At 34.4% G+C, this 19,239-nt stretch overlaps 1 protein-coding gene across 2 annotated transcripts in view; it reads left to right on the top strand.

The window, feature by feature from the left end:
- RIMS2 (regulating synaptic membrane exocytosis 2) overlaps positions 1–19,239 on the top strand; it is a 440,099-nt gene that overhangs the window by 234,041 nt on the left and 186,819 nt on the right. For both annotated transcript variants that reach the window (XM_057372448.1, XM_057372449.1), the window contains 6 exons: positions 866–912; positions 2,100–2,212; positions 7,794–7,841; positions 15,435–15,565; positions 18,268–18,439; positions 18,991–19,144. In XM_057372448.1, coding sequence (XP_057228431.1) covers positions 866–912; positions 2,100–2,212; positions 7,794–7,841; positions 15,435–15,565; positions 18,268–18,439; positions 18,991–19,144 — 665 coding nt within the window. The remainder of the gene's footprint in view (positions 1–865; positions 913–2,099; positions 2,213–7,793; positions 7,842–15,434; positions 15,566–18,267; positions 18,440–18,990; positions 19,145–19,239) is intronic.

The raw sequence follows: 19,239 nt of genomic DNA, 5'->3' as shown, positions 1-19,239 counted from the left end.
CTTTATTAAATGTGTTATCAGAGAGGCCCCCAAGGAGCCGMCTGGGCCCAGCACTGCACAGTCTTGGCCTCTCCTCACTGTGGCTGCCCCTCAGCGCAGGCTGCGGCCTTGGAGAAACCAACTGCCCTCAAACACACAGCATGATTTAAAATATTATTGTTGATGTGACTCAGAACTGAAGCTCTTCATCTTCCTTGGTTTTGTTCAAATACCTCTGAAATAGTTTATTAGCATACTGATAGTTTTGTTAGCATACAGCAATGTTTGTCCCTCAGAGGAAGAATATATTCCTTRGCTCAGGGGTATGTGATTGAGTGCTTTAAAATTACATGGCTGTGTACACAATTTAATACAGTGTTGCAAGAAGTCTTGTATATGCAATAATGCAATTTTGCCAAATGATCTTGTAGATTTTATTTGGTTATGGAAAAGGTAAGATTGATTAAATTTGTGGTTCAAGGACAGTAAAGAATGTACYGGCATTGCCATTATTGGCAGTAGASCATGTTTGAGTAAGTGTCCAGAAAGCTTAATTAATGTATAATGTTATCACAAAATCTACTACTCACATTTTTAGACTACCATTAACTCTGAGATTGTTCTTTTGTTTACTGAATTATTTTATTTGAGACTGTGTAGCCTCATTCCTGCATCCATCAGATCTGTTGTTTTGTAGGATTTAATTTGACACTGAAATGATTTATAATGGGTAACAGATCATTTTCCCTGTGGCTGAAGACAGCCAGCAGCTCATACACCTTTCCTGAGGCATTCCATGGTGGATTGGGAAGTGTTGTAGTGTAACTGAAATTTAAATATGCTTGTTAGATAAAGGATCAGCCTGTCTTAATTTTCCTGATTTCAGGGACATTCCCAGAATACCTGACAGCACACATGCACAGCTGGAGTCCAGTAAGTTTCAATTGTGGGGTAGGAAAATCTTCTCTCTCTTTTATGTAAGCACAAATAGATTGAAAAATGTCCTCTGCAGTCAGTATAGCTCTTGTCTCTTTGTCCATATTTGTCTCAATATGTCATCTTACTGTATGATCTCTCKGCCTTTGTTTAATAATAAGCTATCAAAAGTCAGGATATTGTGATTTAGGTTTGACATTGGTTATAAGCTTAGATGGGTTTTGATTTAAGAAAGTATAATATATAAGAACATTAATAGCAATTTTTAATTTCCTGTTTTCTTACTTTGCATTTCAATTACATTTTATAAACTAAAGATGGGAAAGAAATGTTCTCTGTTTACCACCTGAGTGATAGCTACTTTGAACTCAGAATACTCCTACTTTATTAGAGCCGTTCAGTGCTACTTAAATTGACTAAACCCATATTTCATGTAGAGAAAAAGAAATTGTTCTTTGGCTTAGATCTGATAAGATGGATTTCAGCCAGGAGTTATTTTTTACCATTGTTTTAAAACYCTATTGTAATAGAAGCCATGAATAAATGAAATGGTATAAGCTTGATTATAAGAATATGAAAACCTCCTTCAATGACATTTTACTCATTGGCCAGTTCTTAAAATTCATTTTATGTTTTGTGAGGCGTGGATGTCTTTTGTATTTATAAAAATACTTCACTTTTGCTCTATGTTTTGTATGTCAAAACTTGTTCTCTGACCATTTTCAGACCCTGTAAATTTGAAACAAAACGCACAAAAAACATAACATACATMTTGATATTTTTGTGAAAATCTAATTTCAAATTAGTGTGATTGTAGAAGATAGTAAGTTGGAAGACTGAATTATTTTGACCACAGTGAAGTGTTCATTTTTGGGCCTTCCATTTACTGACATAATTACAGTCAGAAATATCTGAATAAACTATTTTCCATTCTATAAATAAAATCTCCTGATTGCATCTGCTCACCAAAAGATTGAGTATCATTATTTGGTAATTTTAAATAGTTTAGCAATTAAAAAAAAATTAAATTTTAAATATATTTAATTTAAATAGATTTTAAAAAGTGGTATTTATCACAACTTTGCTGCATGTTTGGTTATATTTCTACAATTTTTGTTTAAAGAATGTTGTAAAATATGCATAACTGCTAATATTTATAAAATGCATTTTTTTAATAATTGCAGGTTCTAGTTCATTTGAATCTCAAAAAATGGACCGACCTTCTATTTCAGTGACTTCTCCTATGAGTCCTGGCATGTTAAGGGATGTTCCACAGTTCTTATCTGGACAACTTTCAGTATGTAAACATTTAATTGATATTAATGTTGTGCTTTTTGCAGCATATACAACTTGTACTGTAGTGCAACCAACCTCTAATAGAAATTTCTTGTTAAACTAGCTATTTTTTTTTTGTTTTCTGCTATAAAACTCTGTCTAGGCAGGACTACAGTTTCATAATCTTATTCCATTTTATTAGCTTTTGAAAATYTTATATAAGTTGAATTTAGTATATACACGTATGTTTATCTGGTAAGCTAGACTAGTAGAGCCAAATTTTCAGGAAGGTCTAGTCTTTGCCTGCAGTTATGTTTGTGCTGTTAAGTGTTAACGTTTTTCAACTGTCACACTTATGTGTAGAGTGGGTAGATTTTATTACCTGTGTGCTTGGACATTACTAATGCTTGTTTCTTATGCACTAACTTTCATATCTAATTTCCCCAGATATCCCTCTGATATTTTACTCACATTGTATTCTTTGTACCTGYGTTACTCAGTTTTGTTCTTCACTCTCATTGAGAAGGAAGTTCATTACGTGAATGTTTTCTTTTAAAGGATGTTTTTTTGCAATAAACTGAAGAAGTTGGGTTTTGTGCACCTTTCTGTGTTATTTACAGTTCCAAAGTGTGATTTTTCTAAAGTGCTCCGTTGTGGCCTGTCATATTGAAAATGAAAGGCGAATGGAATGGAAGCAGTTCAAAACTGGTGCTAAACAAGTTTGGAAATGTCACATTCATGTTACTTTCAAGTTGTATATGTTGAGTATACCATAAAAATATGCATAAAATCCAAGCAGACTGTTTCAAGGTCTCACAGAAATGGTTTATGGTATTGATAGAGGAGAGGAAGAATATTTTTCTGTCTCTTTAGTAGCCTTGTTGGTCCATTTTGCAGTGCATGAGACATTATTTGTTTGCTYATCACACCAACCATTTACAATATATGATTTTTTATGTTCTGTTACTGTGATACTTAACTACTTTGAAAGATTCAATCCTGTAGATAAATGGGAAACTAAGGATCTTGACTGTAGAGTGCAGAGTGTTTTGCAAAAATACAATGACAAGGTGTCAAAACACGCAGACCAAGATTTCTTAAAACCCTCTTATTTTTATAAGATAGTAAAAATTTTTGTGAGTTGAGTCAGGGAAAAAAGAAATTTCTTTTGTCTAAACTTCATAAAATTTAGGCTGTCAAGAAATTGTGGTGCCTAACTCCCAGCATGAAATTCAACCTCCAGAGTTAGCTGCTCAGATGATCAATGCTATGTAATAGACAAACATATGTAATAGTGATCCAAATAGGAACCACATAGAACTGACTTTCTCACTTTCTCAGCTTCAGAGCAAAATCTCCATGAGTTTAAGATTAGGATTTTTTAGTAAAGTTAGTAAGTCTTTTGGTTTAGTGGTTTTATAGGATACTGAAGTTTGAGGTATATTATAATTATAGTATAGGGAAATTTTGACGTATATTCTAATTTATTGAGAATAACTGAAATCCAAAGGTTTTATTTCTCAGAAAGACATATAAACTCAGTATTTGACACAAGAAAACATAATTCAGATTTTAATTTATTTTTGATTGTTTCAATATATAAATGTCTATTCTAAAAATTTAATTCCATCTAAGGAAACCAARTAATGTTAAGAGACATTCAAAGATCTTTCCTATTTTTTTTTKATATATTTCCTCATGTACTCTTTGCAATTACATACAATACTCCCTACTACATGTTATCTCTGTTTCCCTCAGAGGAGAACACAAAGCTCCAGCTGAGCGAAACTRAAGTCAGAAATATTCTGCAACTTTCTAAAGCTGCAATTTACACATCTAAGATTAGTAGAGAGTTTGAAAGTTTGGATGTTCATTTTATTTCACCAGCTAAAGAAACATTGGAAATATCTGTATTTCATGTTAATCATGTTAAGGGCACAACCCAGCTTCTGCTGCTGGTGAATTAAGACTTCGGGAGGCAAGTACCAAACTTTTTGCTTGTGGGCAAGACTGGTTGTCATAGTGTCTGAAGATGCTCTGGATGAGTAGCAACATGGGATGTAACTTAGCACATGGAAAATTATTGACTAATATGCATTTTTAGAAACAGAGTTTTTTAAGAGTATTGAAGTATTCTGCAGGAACAGTATTTTCAAAACAGTCAAGATAGTTTCTTTTTTATCTGATATTTTAACAGCGTTTGGAAAAAWTTAAAATTTTGTGTTGTCAAATTTGGGGATTTATGTGTCTTGAAGATAGTATGATGAATAGTTTTTCCTTCACATTTTAATATCTGGGTTTATAATTTCACAATTTTAAAAAGGTTTGAAACTTTGGAAGTGGTAGTGAAGAACTCCTACTTATAAARTTGGAGATGTTTTGAAAAATTAGATTGGACGATGAGATTTTCTAATTTTGGACTTTTAACAAAGGTGAATGGGGTTAAACTGAATTTTAAAAATCTCATGTAGAGAAACCTATTTTAATTTGTGTGCTACAAAATGGACATGCTTCAGTATTGTGGTTTTCCACGTTTTAATAACTATTTTCTAACAGAACAGTTGATGGATCAYATATTCATTCAAAATAGTTGAGTAAGTTGGAAATGAAAGATAATACTAAATTCTGAATTTGTGAATGTTGTCTTTATGGTGAGTGCCTAGACAGGAGAATAACTACAGAACCCTGGCAGTAAAWGAGGACAGGATGCTGTTCTTTGTGGAGGTGGTAGGTCAAGACATTCTGAGTGATGGTAGCTGAATTCTGACTGGTATGATGAATCTGAGGGAACAGAKGAAAGGCAAGATTTTGGAAGTGTTTTCTGAATTTTCTGAATTTTCTGTGCTTTTGGGCAATAGCATGTAGTCCTTAAGGGTTGCTGTTGGCACAACTGTGGTAACTGTGAAATACAGGCAGTGAAATAAAAGTGTTTTGGGCAGAAGTGGGATACAACAGTTTGGATAGAGAACTGAAGGATTTGAATGAATRCTTGAATATAGGCTTTCTTATTAAGACAGAGCTATAGATCCTTAAAGGATTTTTATGTATTAATTGTATTTTTGAATCTATTTCTTTAGATTCAGAGTAGTTTTGGCCGGTTTAGTGCCTCTGTAAGATTGTGGGATGTCTTTCATGTTTTCCTCTGTATTGGCATTGGTCTGTGTCTTCTTCTGTGGGGGGATAACAGTGTCAGTCTAGAGCTGTCTAATAGAATTGACCACAAAGTAAACAATCTCACGCGGACAGGAAATCTTCTTTACATTATTAATTATTCTGCCCAATTACATATTTAATTGAAAAAATTACATTCAAATACAGTAAACTATTGTGTGTTATAAGGTACTAAGGTATCCTCTGCATTTTATTTTATGACACTTTTTATTTATGTAGTTTTTTCAGGGGAGTATCTTACTGTTATTGCAATACAGGTTTTTTATAATTTGCTTTGCCTGGTTCCTTTTTCTATGTTTTTTCACAGAGTTGTTTTTCCTTTAATATAATTTTGAAAAGTTCAGAAGTATGTTGGTGCTCTTAGCTTCAATAACTGCATTTTGGCTACTGKTTTTGATACTGCATGAAAAGCATAACTTGAAAGGCTTTTCCAATAGTTAGGTTTAGAGAATAATAACATAACTATAAGACCATGTAAATAGGTACAAGTGTAAAATCACAGCATTTAATTTCTGTACTGATGGAAATYCTGACAGAAAGGTATATCATTTATAAAATTGATTTATTTGCCTGTACACCTGAACCACATAACCCCTTCAATAGATTTTCCATACATATCCAGTTTATAAAACAATAAAAATATAGTTATATTAATATAGTTGTAATATTTGCAGCATACTAGAAAGCCTTTAYTGTACACTATGATGTACATAATCACTATGAGGCACATTGAGGGGATGAGATCAAGTACAACACATGCTTCTGCTCCCCCTTTCACGTGTTCTTTTTCCTTTTCTTCCTCCCCTTTATACCTCTATACAATTAAATTGCTATTGCTGTAACATCAAAACCTGAAAATTCTATGCAGTGCACACAATGTGTTCATTTTCCTCCATTTCTAAGGCAGAATATGACAGGTGAGGGCCCTTGGTGGATGGTGGGAGAGATTCTGTCCCTCCTAGGATTGCATTATCCTATGATAATTTATTTTTCCCATGTAAAATGGAGCAGAAGCAGGCTGAAGATCTACTTTTATTTTGAGAAGGTCACATTCTGACACCCCAGCACTGCGCTCTGCCCATGCAGAATAGCAGGTAGAGTGCAACTGCTGCACCTTGCGAATCAGAGGGACCACATCAGACAAAACCCGTGATCCAGAGTGTCAAATTTTCTTATATATTCCCTTGCTTTGATGCAAGAGCAGATTACTTCACACATTTTATGGAACAGATTTCTCCAGCATCTGTGCATGCCAAATAAGCAAGGAGAGTGGCAGAAGCATCATCACACTAYCTATTTCCATACTTCGGGTACATTTCTAATGGAAGTGAATATTGAATAGTAGCTTCTTGCTATCATTTTGAATTAGATCAATAATCTCAGGAAATCTGTGCAGAGGTAAAGGAGATTCCAATGTGTCAAATGGCTGTGATTGTTGTGACCTACTCCATGCTCCAGTTCTCCCACTCACTGGCCTTCTGAGGTATCAACACATGCTCCTTTTTCTGTCCATACCCCATACTCTGTACCAGTTTTGTGCCACTCCATTAGGTGTTGCCCTAAGCTGAAGGTGGAGAGTGATTACTTGGAATTTGCAGCTAGCCCAGGGATTTCTGTTGCCTGTATTTGATGTAATCTTGATGTAGCCACTGGAGGCCACAAGGTTGTATGTGGTCTGAAATGTTAAAGCACAAAAATATGTTATAAATGCATCTMTATCTGCAGTTTGCTAAACGCTCTAGATCCCATTTCACGCAAGGGTTTTCTGTGTATACCATATGTCATTTCTGTCATGATTTCTAGAGAATTGGAATACATAGATTGTACCTTCCCCTATATAATGCTAATACCAGAGAGCACTAACTTTTAATTGTTTTAAAAGTATATAGGAGGACCTTTCATAGATATGCCTCTTAAAATTGCAAAAAAGAGAAAAACTTTTATTTTACTCACTTTCCTAAGTAACCAAAGCTGTCAGTGCGTGGACTGTACTTGTTTCTCTCTGAATATGCATATGCAATCTTTCTGAAAGACACGATCAAGCTTAACGTATGTTTCCAACCCCACTTTTAAATCACACTTTGCCTACCTGTTCTTTTTGTTACATGTTATTTCTAAATCTATTGTAAATGTTGTCTTTAGAGTTGCAAAGAGAAATCCTTGTTCCTAGGGAATCAGTGGTAAAATTCCTGCTGACTTCCCTAAGACAAGAATTTCCACCACAGGGTTTTGATATGATTTGGTAACAGATTTGCAGATTTAATTTATGCATTGCATTAAAATACTTTGTGTTAGATAAATATGTTGTTGGTGTAAAGCTCTGTTTAAAGTAATAGTTATGTGTCTTTGTTTTTACTTTTGGTCTTTTAGTTTCCAGCGTGTTGTCCTTTTTGGTTTTGTTTTATTGCTTTTTCTTTAATTTTGCTTACCAGAGCCAAAGCCTTAGTAGAAGAACAACGCCTTTTGTTCCTAGGGTTCAGGTAAAGACTTCGTCTGCCTGACAGAAACTAAAGTTGTGGGTTTTTCTTTTGTTTGTTATGGAAAATGCATAGTAGGAAAACGTTACATTGTAGTCCGTTTTCCCATATTTTGAGTGTGTTGCTTTAAACCATGTTAACAACTTTCATGTCATCTTGTGAGCAGCTTGTAAAATTCTGCATGGGGGTTAAAATATTAATTGAAATTTAAAGAGACAACTAGTTTTTTTTTTTGCTGTCTGCCCAATATTAAACTTATACAGGTTTCAATAGTGATGATGCTATGCATCCCACATACAAAATTGGTGTATTGTTTAAGCAATAAATAATTTTGTACTTGGGGGTCATTATATAAAGATGAATGTCTCTTTAAATCATTCTGTATCATTACTTAACACATTTTTTTTGCATTTTCCACATAATAGTAGCGCCTTGAGTAGAACATGGGCAAAAAATTTGTACCTTATTTTAATAAATTTATTGCATATGGAATTTGGTTCTTGCATTTTTATGTCCATCAAAATAACCAAAACTCGACTTGAACAAAAAATAAATTCTCCCATGGTCTTACTAAATTTATTTAGCTTTGATAATCTCTTTAGGTACAAGTTGTTTGCCTTTTTTTTCATTAGGAAGCTCCTAAGGTACTATAGATTGACACAAAAGTAGGTTTTACTAATATGTGACGATGCTTATCTTGCTTTGCTGCATGTTTTTAATTTTTTTTTGTTACTAGCRTATTATTGGATTTTCTTACAAAATATCTTTATAGAGATGTTGATCTTTTGTGTGATAGACTTATAAATATTTCTCTTGTTTGATCAATTGATCAAGATGAAAAGGATGATCTAAGTGATCAGCAAGTGATCAGAAAGAGATGACTGAATTTCAGTATGAAATGGAAAAGAGATCATATATATATATTTATAAAAGAATTCAAAATAAGACTGTAAATAAGACATCAAATATGAGTTGTATTTGATAAAGTACCATTTTTTTCACAACATAGTATTCTYGAAATTACTCCTTACAACCGCTTAAATATAAATTCAGAATTTAACAGTTCAAAAGAAGAAAAGAGATTCTAAAATAATGCCTTGATTGTATGATTTAAAATTAATGTATTATGCGCTATTTACATAAACTGCCTTTGTATGAAAGATTTAWAACAGCCTTTAGCATGACTAAGAAAGTTGGATTCTGCTCGTCATAATAAAATCAGAGGGGTACAATCACAAGTGGTTAAGTAGTTCATAGAGGTAAATGTTATATTTGACATGAGTAGTTTTTTAGTATTTATTTTTTTTATATATGTGCTAAATAAATTTAAAACTTATGTGAGTTGATTGTTCTGTTTAAAAAGGAATTCTCTGCCTGAAACCTGCATGTTTCATGAAATACTGTAATGTAGAAATAACATGTAGTAAGTCCTTTTTTCAATCATATCATACAAAATAAGTCAATAGACAAAAAAATTGTCGGTTCTACTTAGACTAATATCCTCTAATAAAAAAACCCATAAAAACCATGCTCAAATGATTATGGTAGTCATTTGAGAAAAGTCACGTTTGATAAAAATATCTGAGAGGAGGTGAAAATTTATRAGGCTTACTCGCTCACCCTCTGGATGGATTATTTTTTATATTGTAGATAAGAATTGTCTTTAGCCCCAGTTTGGTTGCTACACAATGCCTGTGGAGTTCTTATGGGTCTCTCTAACAGCTTTTTTTGCAGATCTTAGTAAAAGGAGGCTCAAAGCTAAACATAAGGGTTTTGACAAGAGTTCCTGAAGAACTCAAAATCATGACCTTGGCAAAATCATTGCAACTAATCTGAAACAAAAARTCATCCATCTTCCCACTTTTAGTAGTGATGGTAGATAGTTTAAAAAAGATTAATTTTAGATATATTTACCATGCAGGCTGCAGAAAGAAATTTTCCAATAGTCTTCAGACAACAGTATTAGGAGCAGTCCAGCAGCAGTGAACTCTAGTTACTTTTTTGGCATGACAAATTCACTAAATCAGAGCTCTGAGCTGCTGTTTATGGTTGTCAGGAAGCATACATTTCATTGTGGACTGTTGTATAGCTGTGTCTGTAGAATTCTTTACAAGAATGAGGATCTTCAAACATTCTGTTTATACTTATTTGTTTCATTGCTCTCAACAGGAAATGCATTCTTGCTTTTTATTCTTGCTTGCATCTTCTTTACTTGTTAGTCTGAAACTGATCCTTTCTGGCAAAATTTCCAGTTCCACACTTCTCTCCATGTCATTCCATTCCTTTTCTAGCTCACTTGAACCATCATTATTTTATTGGAAAGAAAACCACTCCATTTCTTTTTTTTTTCTCTATCATAAACCCTTCTGAGCTTTGACTAATTTTACAATACTTGGTAAAGTGCATCTTTATTTCCTGAACTTTTAGGTTCAATAGCAATTGCCCAATAGCAATTTACTGACTTGCAGAGTGATGTTTTAATAATCTTTGTAGGGGAAAAATCTGTTTTTTAATTTGTATTTTCTATGCAGTTTCTCCTGTTCACACTTCTCTCCATGCCATTCCATTCCTTTYCTAGCTCACTGGAACCATCATTATTTTATTGGAAAGAAAACCACTCCATTTCTTTTTTTTTCTATCGTAAACCCTTCTGAGCTTTGACTAATTTTACAATACTTGGTAAAGTGCATCTTTATTTCCTGAACTTTTAGGTTCAGTTTAGCCCACCAGCAATTTACTGACTTGCAGAGCGATGTTTTAATAATCTTTGTAGGGAAAAATCTGTTTTTTAATTTGTATTTTCTTTGCAGTTTCTCCTGTTCACTTGGCAAAGTACCCTTTTGAGCCAGAGTTGCCAATGGGTTTTTTCAAACTTCAAAGTTTTCAGCCATTCTTTTGACTTTAATACAGAACATCAATATATTTGGTCATGTATAAAAATATATACACGGGAAAGCCATTTTTCTGGCCTTCATATCCTACAAACTTCCATTTGACAGTCTTTTCTTGTAGTAGTTCAAGCGTATCAGACAGCAGGTGAAGCAGAGAGCAGAAGTAGTTTGATTTAGTGACCCTTAGTACTCAGGATTTGTTAGAGGTATTTTCRCTATATCCAAAATTTACCTCAGCTATGCCAAAGACATCACTGCCTCAGGGCAGCTTCAGCATCTACATAAGCTTAAGTCCAGTAAAATGATTACTGCAAGTAATTTTAAAAATAAACAGATGTTTTTTTCAACAACAGATCATACTGGTATAGCTCTTGTTTCAGAATATGAAAGAAAACTAGTATCTCATTTTTCAATAATAATAAATATAATCAGTATCTACGTAGGTTACGCGAAAAATTATGAGCAACAGAAGAAAAAGAATGCCTGACCAGCTGTCTCTAAAAGCCAGTGATATTTGAATGGGTTGTGGTGGTAAAAATCAAGCTGTAGGACAGATGGTCTCTCCCAGTGGCACAAGTTTTTCATGAGATTCATGAGATTTCACTCTCTTTTTCATGAGATTCATGAAGTAACCGTTATATAACAAGGAAAAAAATGTAGCACAGGATTTAAAACTTCAAATATTCTCTGTTTCTAAATCAAAGTTTTGTTTGAAGATATGTTGTGCCTGTATGTGCTGTACACAAAGCCATATTAGAATTGCATYGTTGAACAGTCAAACATTCATGAGACAGGAGTATAGAAAATGCAGTAATAATATCTAGATTTTCCTTAACTGATTCCCTTATGCATATGTATTAGAGTAGGGGATCTTACACCTGATTACTTCCTTTTTAGAATTCAGACCCCAGTCAGTGGTCTAAATTTTTCAGTGAAGACAGCATCTAATAGAAAAAAAGATGAAATCTAATAAACTGAATTTATGTCCTTAATTTATATCACTTATACTAACATCAAATAAGGAAAACTTTCACTTGTACCATTGAACAAATATTTAAATACCTCAATATTTGCAGTGAGTGATCAACCCCAATAAAAGACACTTGAACTCATTATCTGTATTTGAAACTTAGGCTACTCCAGAGAGTGAGTTGATTCTCTCTCTGGAGACACTTTCTACTGAGGCTGCAGAGGACCAACATACCCATTCTGATTCTGTGAAGCAGGAATGTTAGTTATACTGATACCTGCATCCTCAGTTCTCAGGATGCAACACCAGCAGTCAGCTTTTATGTGCTGTTGTTCTATTCCAGAAACAGGACGTGCTGTTTAAATGTTTAGACTGAAGAGGTTGAAACTGTGTCTCAAAAGAGTGCCTTTATTATCAACCTAGTCCACATCCCTTTCTTCTCTGGAGTATGAAGTCTCATCTGAAGCTGAGATACTGTTTGGTTGGGAATATAAATATGTGGTGTTATCAAAGCAAGTTTAAGTTTAGCATAGCAGGTTCCAGACCTGATGCACAAATAAGTATTGCTCTTGTATTAGACCTCTACTAGTTAACAACCAGAAAGAATGAAGCCTGGATCAGACCCTCATCTCTGCTTCCTCCAATCATCTGAGTGCAGAAGAGTTCCTGTTTCCTGCACTCTGTGTGGCAGTTATTCCTACCTGGAAACCTGTCTCAAGGAGTGCAGCAGATGCACCACTCTGTGAATAATAGACCATCTCGCAATATCAGGGTACACTGAATTTTGATGCCTGTTTGCATGAATGTGGGTCACAGCAGAAGCTTAATAGAGCGTTAGGTGCATGTCTGGCTAGTGAAAAGCCCAGGGAAGGAAAGGATATGAGCATGTGTGCAGCTAATTAGTCTCCAGGACTTCAGTGCAATGTGGGAAGATCTTCAGAAAGTATTCCAGTTGGATCACTTTCTATGTGAATTGTAGGTGCCAACATCCTAAGTAATCTAGATGGGCTAGTCCTATTCAAGAAGGTGTTTTTACAGGTTTTAGCTTCCACATTAGCATCAGCCAGCATAATTTTTTCTCTAGTGTATTTATGTGTTGCTAGTTTAGCTTTCTCTTTCCTTCATTTAGATCAGGATTGCATTGTTGAAGTTTCTTAGATATTTTAAGCTTTTTAAAGTGTGTGTGTATCATGTTAAGTTTTTGTTCATCCCAGTCTCTCTTTCAACATACTTTGTGCCAGTTAGCATGGCTAGTACTTTTGTCACCTCATACTATATCTCTCATTTGGTCTATTTTTGTCCCTCTTTTAATCTCTGTTAACTGACATTAGTGGTTCCATTCTTCCTGTGTTTCATCAAGTATCCTGTCTATTTTACTTTCACAGTAATTACAAAGAAAATTTTTATTTGTCCTTTCTTCCTTCTTCTAATTCCATGAGAACGCAGTCCCATTCTCCCCTCTATGGGCTTCTTTGACCTTTCTCTCACAGTTTTTTCCTTTCTTCTCCTTGCATCCTAGTCAAATGACTGCTTGGGTTACAAGTACCTGTGCTGTGCATTGAAGTGTGAACAGAGTGTGAACACAGGAGAGAGAGAGATTTTTGGTCTTCTGACTCCTGACTTTTCCTGTAACAAGACAAATTAAAGAAGGGAATTACAGGGAAAATATATCTATTATGTACAAGTTTTTCTAATTTTTTTCTTAGAAACATCAAGACAAAAGTAGAAGGTATAAGTAATACAAATTTTGAGCTCTTGTTCCATACTACAGTTGTTAAACCATCTTAAGGAACTGGTGTCAGATGATTTCAGTTTCTGCTTAGTTTAGGTTCTCTAAATATTTTGACTGAAGATTTCATGTAAAAAATCAGTCTGAAACAAATATAGTGAAGAAATATTTAGCTTGAATTTGAACATATAATTCTGGTTGTATTTTTGACTCCTATATCTAGATTATTTCACAGTCATCAGTCACAGTTTGTGATAGTGTCTATATCACAAATATATTTCTTAAGCAAGCATAATTTTACCAAAAAAGCAAATGAAGAAGATTGTCTTCAGTGGTATTCTCCTTGGGATGTGGGACTAGCCAAGTCTGTCTTTTGCTTGAGGCCTCCCAAGAAAGCCTGCAGGTGGATACATTTAGTGTCAAAGAACATTAAAGCTGACTTGCTCTTCAGAGGTTATTAAAGCTGTACTGTTGCTACAAAGCTTTCTGCTTTTGATCTATAGCTGAATGGAGATACCTAGAAATCCACATAATTCTCAGTTTAATAAAATTACTGTCAAAGCCCTGGTTTGCAGAAATGTAGGAACAGCATCTAAAATGCACACACAATTGAGTAGCCACAGAGCCCAAAAACTGTTGGTTTAACCAGAAGCCCAAAAAGTCTGTAGCAGGGCCAATGACATGATAATAGAGAACAAGTATCCCACTTTTAATATCCATTCAGAGACTTGGTTGATGACTACAGGAATCGCAGGACCTGAAGTAAAAAGGAAGAAGTACTCTGCCATCAGTGATTGAGTTGGCGTGTCTTAGTGTAATCTCACTTAGTGAAGTATTAGGAATGGCAGACAGCTAAATCAGCCGCTTCTTTATGGGTTAAAAGTCTTGGGAATTATATCAAGACCTTCCTTTAGAAGACTGAAATGCTGAAGATGAGGAACTATGATAGCAGATGAAAACCCTGTCTCTGAAATTATGTGAAATGATTTCCACAGAAAGTGCRCTTACCCCTGTTTATGTCTACCTTAGCTAGGGTATATTCATGCCTAAAGGTGTATTGCCTGGTTGGGCATGCAGCTGGGCATTATCCTCTTTGATTCCCTTAAGTTCAGGCAGGGTCACTGTTTTCTTTAAATGTCCTGGTTTGTCCCATCTCAGGAAAAGTCCTCATGAAGAGAGCCTCGTCAGTAACCTGTAGTTAGTGATACTGCAGCGCTACCACCATGTAATGAGCCCCTGGCTATTTGAAATGCTTTGTTTTGTACTAACCATTTCCCCCTTCCACAGTGACTGCTCTAAAGCAGGTATATCCCTTTTTTCACTGATTTTTTTTCAGTCCTAGGATTAAAACTGAAATAGCTAAATAGCAGGCTGTAATAATGTTAATGAAAAACAATAGCAAATCAAGCCTTAGATGGATTAACAATAATTTCTACAAATTAATAATAGTGGTTTTTACCTTGTTACTGGGTTGGGCTATGAAGAGGGTTGGGCTACTGACCCTCCCACTCTTAGCATTTCTGGAGGGCTAATATGATTTCAGAATAGGTCTATATATGTTGAAAATCATTTAGTGACATAAAATATTTATAGGTTTATCCCATAGTCTCTTTAGCACAACAGGAGAAGAAAAATTAATTAATTAATTTCGGATTAACTCCTCAGAAATGTATAWACATGAAGACCATACATTAATCATGCAAGTAATACAATATAAGGGAGAATAATCCTAACCAGACCACTATGTGAAAAACAATTAGTGTGAAATAAGGTACTTATTGTACAGGGTTTAAAAAAATTTATAACTCCTGGTACATACTGAAGCCATTACCATAATAACTCATTTTTATTCTTTCTTATAACTGCAAAGTAGAATATAATATTTTCTGTTTATGTAACCAACATAAATAGAAGCTTTATAAWTAAATGAGCAAAATTATTTTTAAGGATTAATATTCTACTTCATTGTAGAAATGAGTTCACTAATAAATATTTTCTCCCTACAGATAAAACTGTGGTATGACAAGGTTGGTCATCAGTTAATAGTGACCATACTGGGAGCAAAGGATCTTCCTTCAAGGGAGGATGGGAGGCCAAGGAATCCTTATGTTAAAATTTACTTTCTTCCAGACCGAAGGTAGGATGAACTCAAAGACAAGGAATATTTGAATCAGTCTGATACTCAGGTGACATGCACAGCTGAGTTCATCAATCATATTTACATGCAAAAAGCTTACAGTTTTGAGTTTTTGTATTGAACATGYTATGTAGCAGCAAGGTGTGTTTGAACACTAAGCGCAAACTTGCTTTCTCTGTCTATATTATAAAATACTGAATAGAAATTAAAGGTAAACATGCCCTTGCATGGGGATCTGTTATTTGGACAGAATGTTGTTAATGTTTTATAATGCTTTTATTTCCTGTGATAGTTATTATTGTCTAGGGCAAAGAAAAGACTTGGGTTCAAAATTTCTGGATTGATAAGTCCGGCAGTTTGGTTTGCCCCATCTTTGTACAACAGAGCAGGAGCAGGTTTGGCATCTGAAACCCACAGTTTTCTGATTGCAGTATAAGTGAGTTTAAGCTGTAGRGGACTCAGCTGAGATTTCCCATATGCACTTTGAAAACTTCCTCTAATTCACAGGACTCAAATTAATCTGCATGGTAGTGTGTATACACCTAGAGAAAATTAAAATCTAGTAGTACCCCTATTCCTGAATAGCTCTTTCACTGCTTAGTCCATGATTTTCTGCCATTTCAATTTTGGTGTTGGGAAGAACAGCAAAGGAGATATGTTCTCCAGATTTTTTAAATTGACATTTCCTCAGATTGTATCAGTAGGGGAAACTATTTAGCCTTATTTTATAATGTACCAACCAAATAATTCAAAGCTTTAATGTGGCTGAAAATAATAAAGATAGAACAGTGGATTGCTGAATCTSTGAAATAGGATGTAACTTGTATGTTTACTTCCTTTGCTTTTCCTAATAGCCAAACTGGGAAGATGCTAGCTATCTCCAGTACCATTTGACTTCAGCAGGAATTAAAATTATTTAGTATTTTGGARGAGATTGCTCTTCAACTTTCATACATTGATGTACACATTTTCTGTGACTACCTAATTTGCTGTGTCACTGATGATGAAACGGTTTTCGATAGACTTTCTTTGGCTCACCAGTATTTGAACTGTTGGTTTAGATCCCTAGTTTATTCAAACAGCTGTAGTGTATTTGTAGCTGCCTGAAACTGTGCTAAACTGAGAATCAGGTCTGCTTAAATTATCTTATCTGCTTTTTCAAGATTAATAAGTAACTAATAAGCTAACGAAAGTGTCTGTGTTCACAGTGTTTTACAATGTAAATTGTGATAACTAAAAAATAAATATGTATTGACATTAAGTTTTATTAATCTATAATGGTTTTTCTCATTTATGGGAAGTATTTAGAACCTTTCTTTAGTTGTTTTATGTGTTAATGATCAACAGTTTGTCTTATAGAATTGTGGGTTTTTTCTCATGTGGAAATTCGTATTCCTTTCCTTAGATTTAAAAGCTAAGTAAGCCACAGTATATTTCTTGGGTAGTAGAAGGAAACATGTTGAGGGTAAAATACACTTAAGAAAGTCAAGCATTTAATTAGACGAAGATGCTGAATTCYTTTTGATTAAAGAAATTCCATTGAAAAATGTTATACAATGTAACTTAGTTCACAAGGGTAAATAAATCTTCGGTATACTAGAAATAATTGTATTTCTTCTTTAACAGGGTGTCTAAAAATATAATTTCTTAGGAGTACTTTGATCCAGCTTCTAAGTAAAAGTTCATAAATACAATGACTTTATTAGAGTTGCAAATATTAATGAACAGACAGTATCTGCATTGCCTATTAAAAAATCCTCATAAATTAGTATGGCAGCTGCATTATGCAGCAATCAGCAGGTTTAAAATAAGCATTGTTATGAGAACTCTTGTCAGGATTCTCAGTAGGAGGAGTGTGGGTGTTTTCCAGCAAAAATTGTTTCAATCAGAAAATATTAATTCTTTCAAGTAGAAATATTCTGGAAAATACATTGGTCTCAATAACACTCTGGAGCCAGAGCCAAGGCTGCCAGGGTAACCTTGCACGGAGACCTCACCTTTAGTGGAAGTGCACCTTCAACCTGGCTGATTCACAGGAGTGATCAAAGCTTTGGCAAGCTGTTTTGAGAACTCTATTCATTCCAGTCATGCTGGAAAAGAGCATGTAACTCATTTTGAGGGCTTCTGGTTTCCCACGAGGATCTGGAGCCCTTAGTCAGGAAAATCCTGCACTTCCCCCCGCTCCCTGACTATTCCTTCATGTGGGCCAGCTGCTCTTTCCTGCTCTGCAGTTGGAGTCGACCACTGTGGGACTGGAACGAAGCTTGAATGAACCAGCTGGCTCATTTTTCTAAAAWGCAGGTTTTTGCTATGCTCAATGTTGTCCGTATACATCTTTACTGTCAGACTGTGCCTTGTGGAAGTCCTATTATGGAAGTACATTTTACTATATAAAATGCTGTTTCCAAAATAAAAGAAAATACACCCAAACCCATATCAAAACATTTATGGGTTTTGGGGAACATCTTAAAATTGGAATTTGTATATAAACTTGAAATCACCAAACCTTTTTAATATGAGCTTAGRAATTATCCTCAATATTTACACTGACCCTTATAATGAAGGAAAATTCCTGATGTAGATTGTAGTACCCATGATCCTACAAACTGAAGTGCTGATATAAGAGTTCCTATTTTCCATTATATACTTATTGCAGTATAATGATGTTTTGAACATATTTAATATTTAACTGTTTTTTTCAGTGATAAAAATAAAAGAAGAACAAAAACAGTAAAGAAAACATTGGAACCTAAGTGGAATCAGACATTTATTTATTCTCCAGTTCATCGGAGAGAGTTTAGAGAACGAATGTTAGAAATCACTCTTTGGGACCAAGCACGAGTTCGAGAGGAAGAAAGTGAATTTTTAGGAGAGGTATATAAGTATTGGTAGTTACTATAGAAATATAGTTGCTCACATGCTCATGTATAGATACTGAATTTTTAAAAAAATTGCTAACTATGGAAAGCAAAAAACTGTTTTTAATTGTTTTAATTTTTCTTCTTTCACTTGGTAATGATCTTGCACATGCCACATAATCCTGATATTGGATTCTTTCTGTGTTTGTTCTGTTTTAGTAACAACATGAATGAGGTTTCTCAGTTTCTAATTGTTCATTAAAATCCATATTATCCAAAGTAGCATTTTACCAAAACTTTGGAATGTTGCTCATTAACATGCTACAAGATATTCAAATGCTGTAAAGGCTGTCATAAGGTAGTAAAGGTTTTGTGAAAGATTTTTGATATATTTAGTGTTGTAAAAGGCACAGGAGATTCTTTCATATTAAAGCAAGATTTTTACGTAACTTCAGACAAAGTCCTCAGCTATAAGAGCATGATAGAATAAAATCGATGAATATACTTATTTTAAAATATTCGGTCACATAATCTTTTCCTAGTTTTAACCATTCTTTCTTTTTTTAGATTCTTATTGAGTTAGAGACAGCTTTACTAGATGATGAACCTCACTGGTACAAGCTTCAAACCCATGATGTCTCTTCATTGCCACTTCCCCATCCCTCACCATATTTGCCACGCAGACAACTCCACGGCGAGAGTCCCACACGGAGGTTGCAAAGTAGGTTGTTAATTTTACACACTGTGTATATTTCATTTGAACTAATGCATAATAAAATATATTAAATTCTTGCAAATGGAAAGCTGACAGTATGT

Source organism: Malurus melanocephalus, unplaced genomic scaffold, assembly GCF_030028575.1.
Source record: "Malurus melanocephalus ecotype Western Australia unplaced genomic scaffold, MMel_1.1 scaffold_171, whole genome shotgun sequence".
Lineage (NCBI taxonomy): Eukaryota > Metazoa > Chordata > Aves > Passeriformes > Maluridae > Malurus > Malurus melanocephalus.
This window is presented reverse-complemented; position numbering and strand designations above follow the sequence as displayed.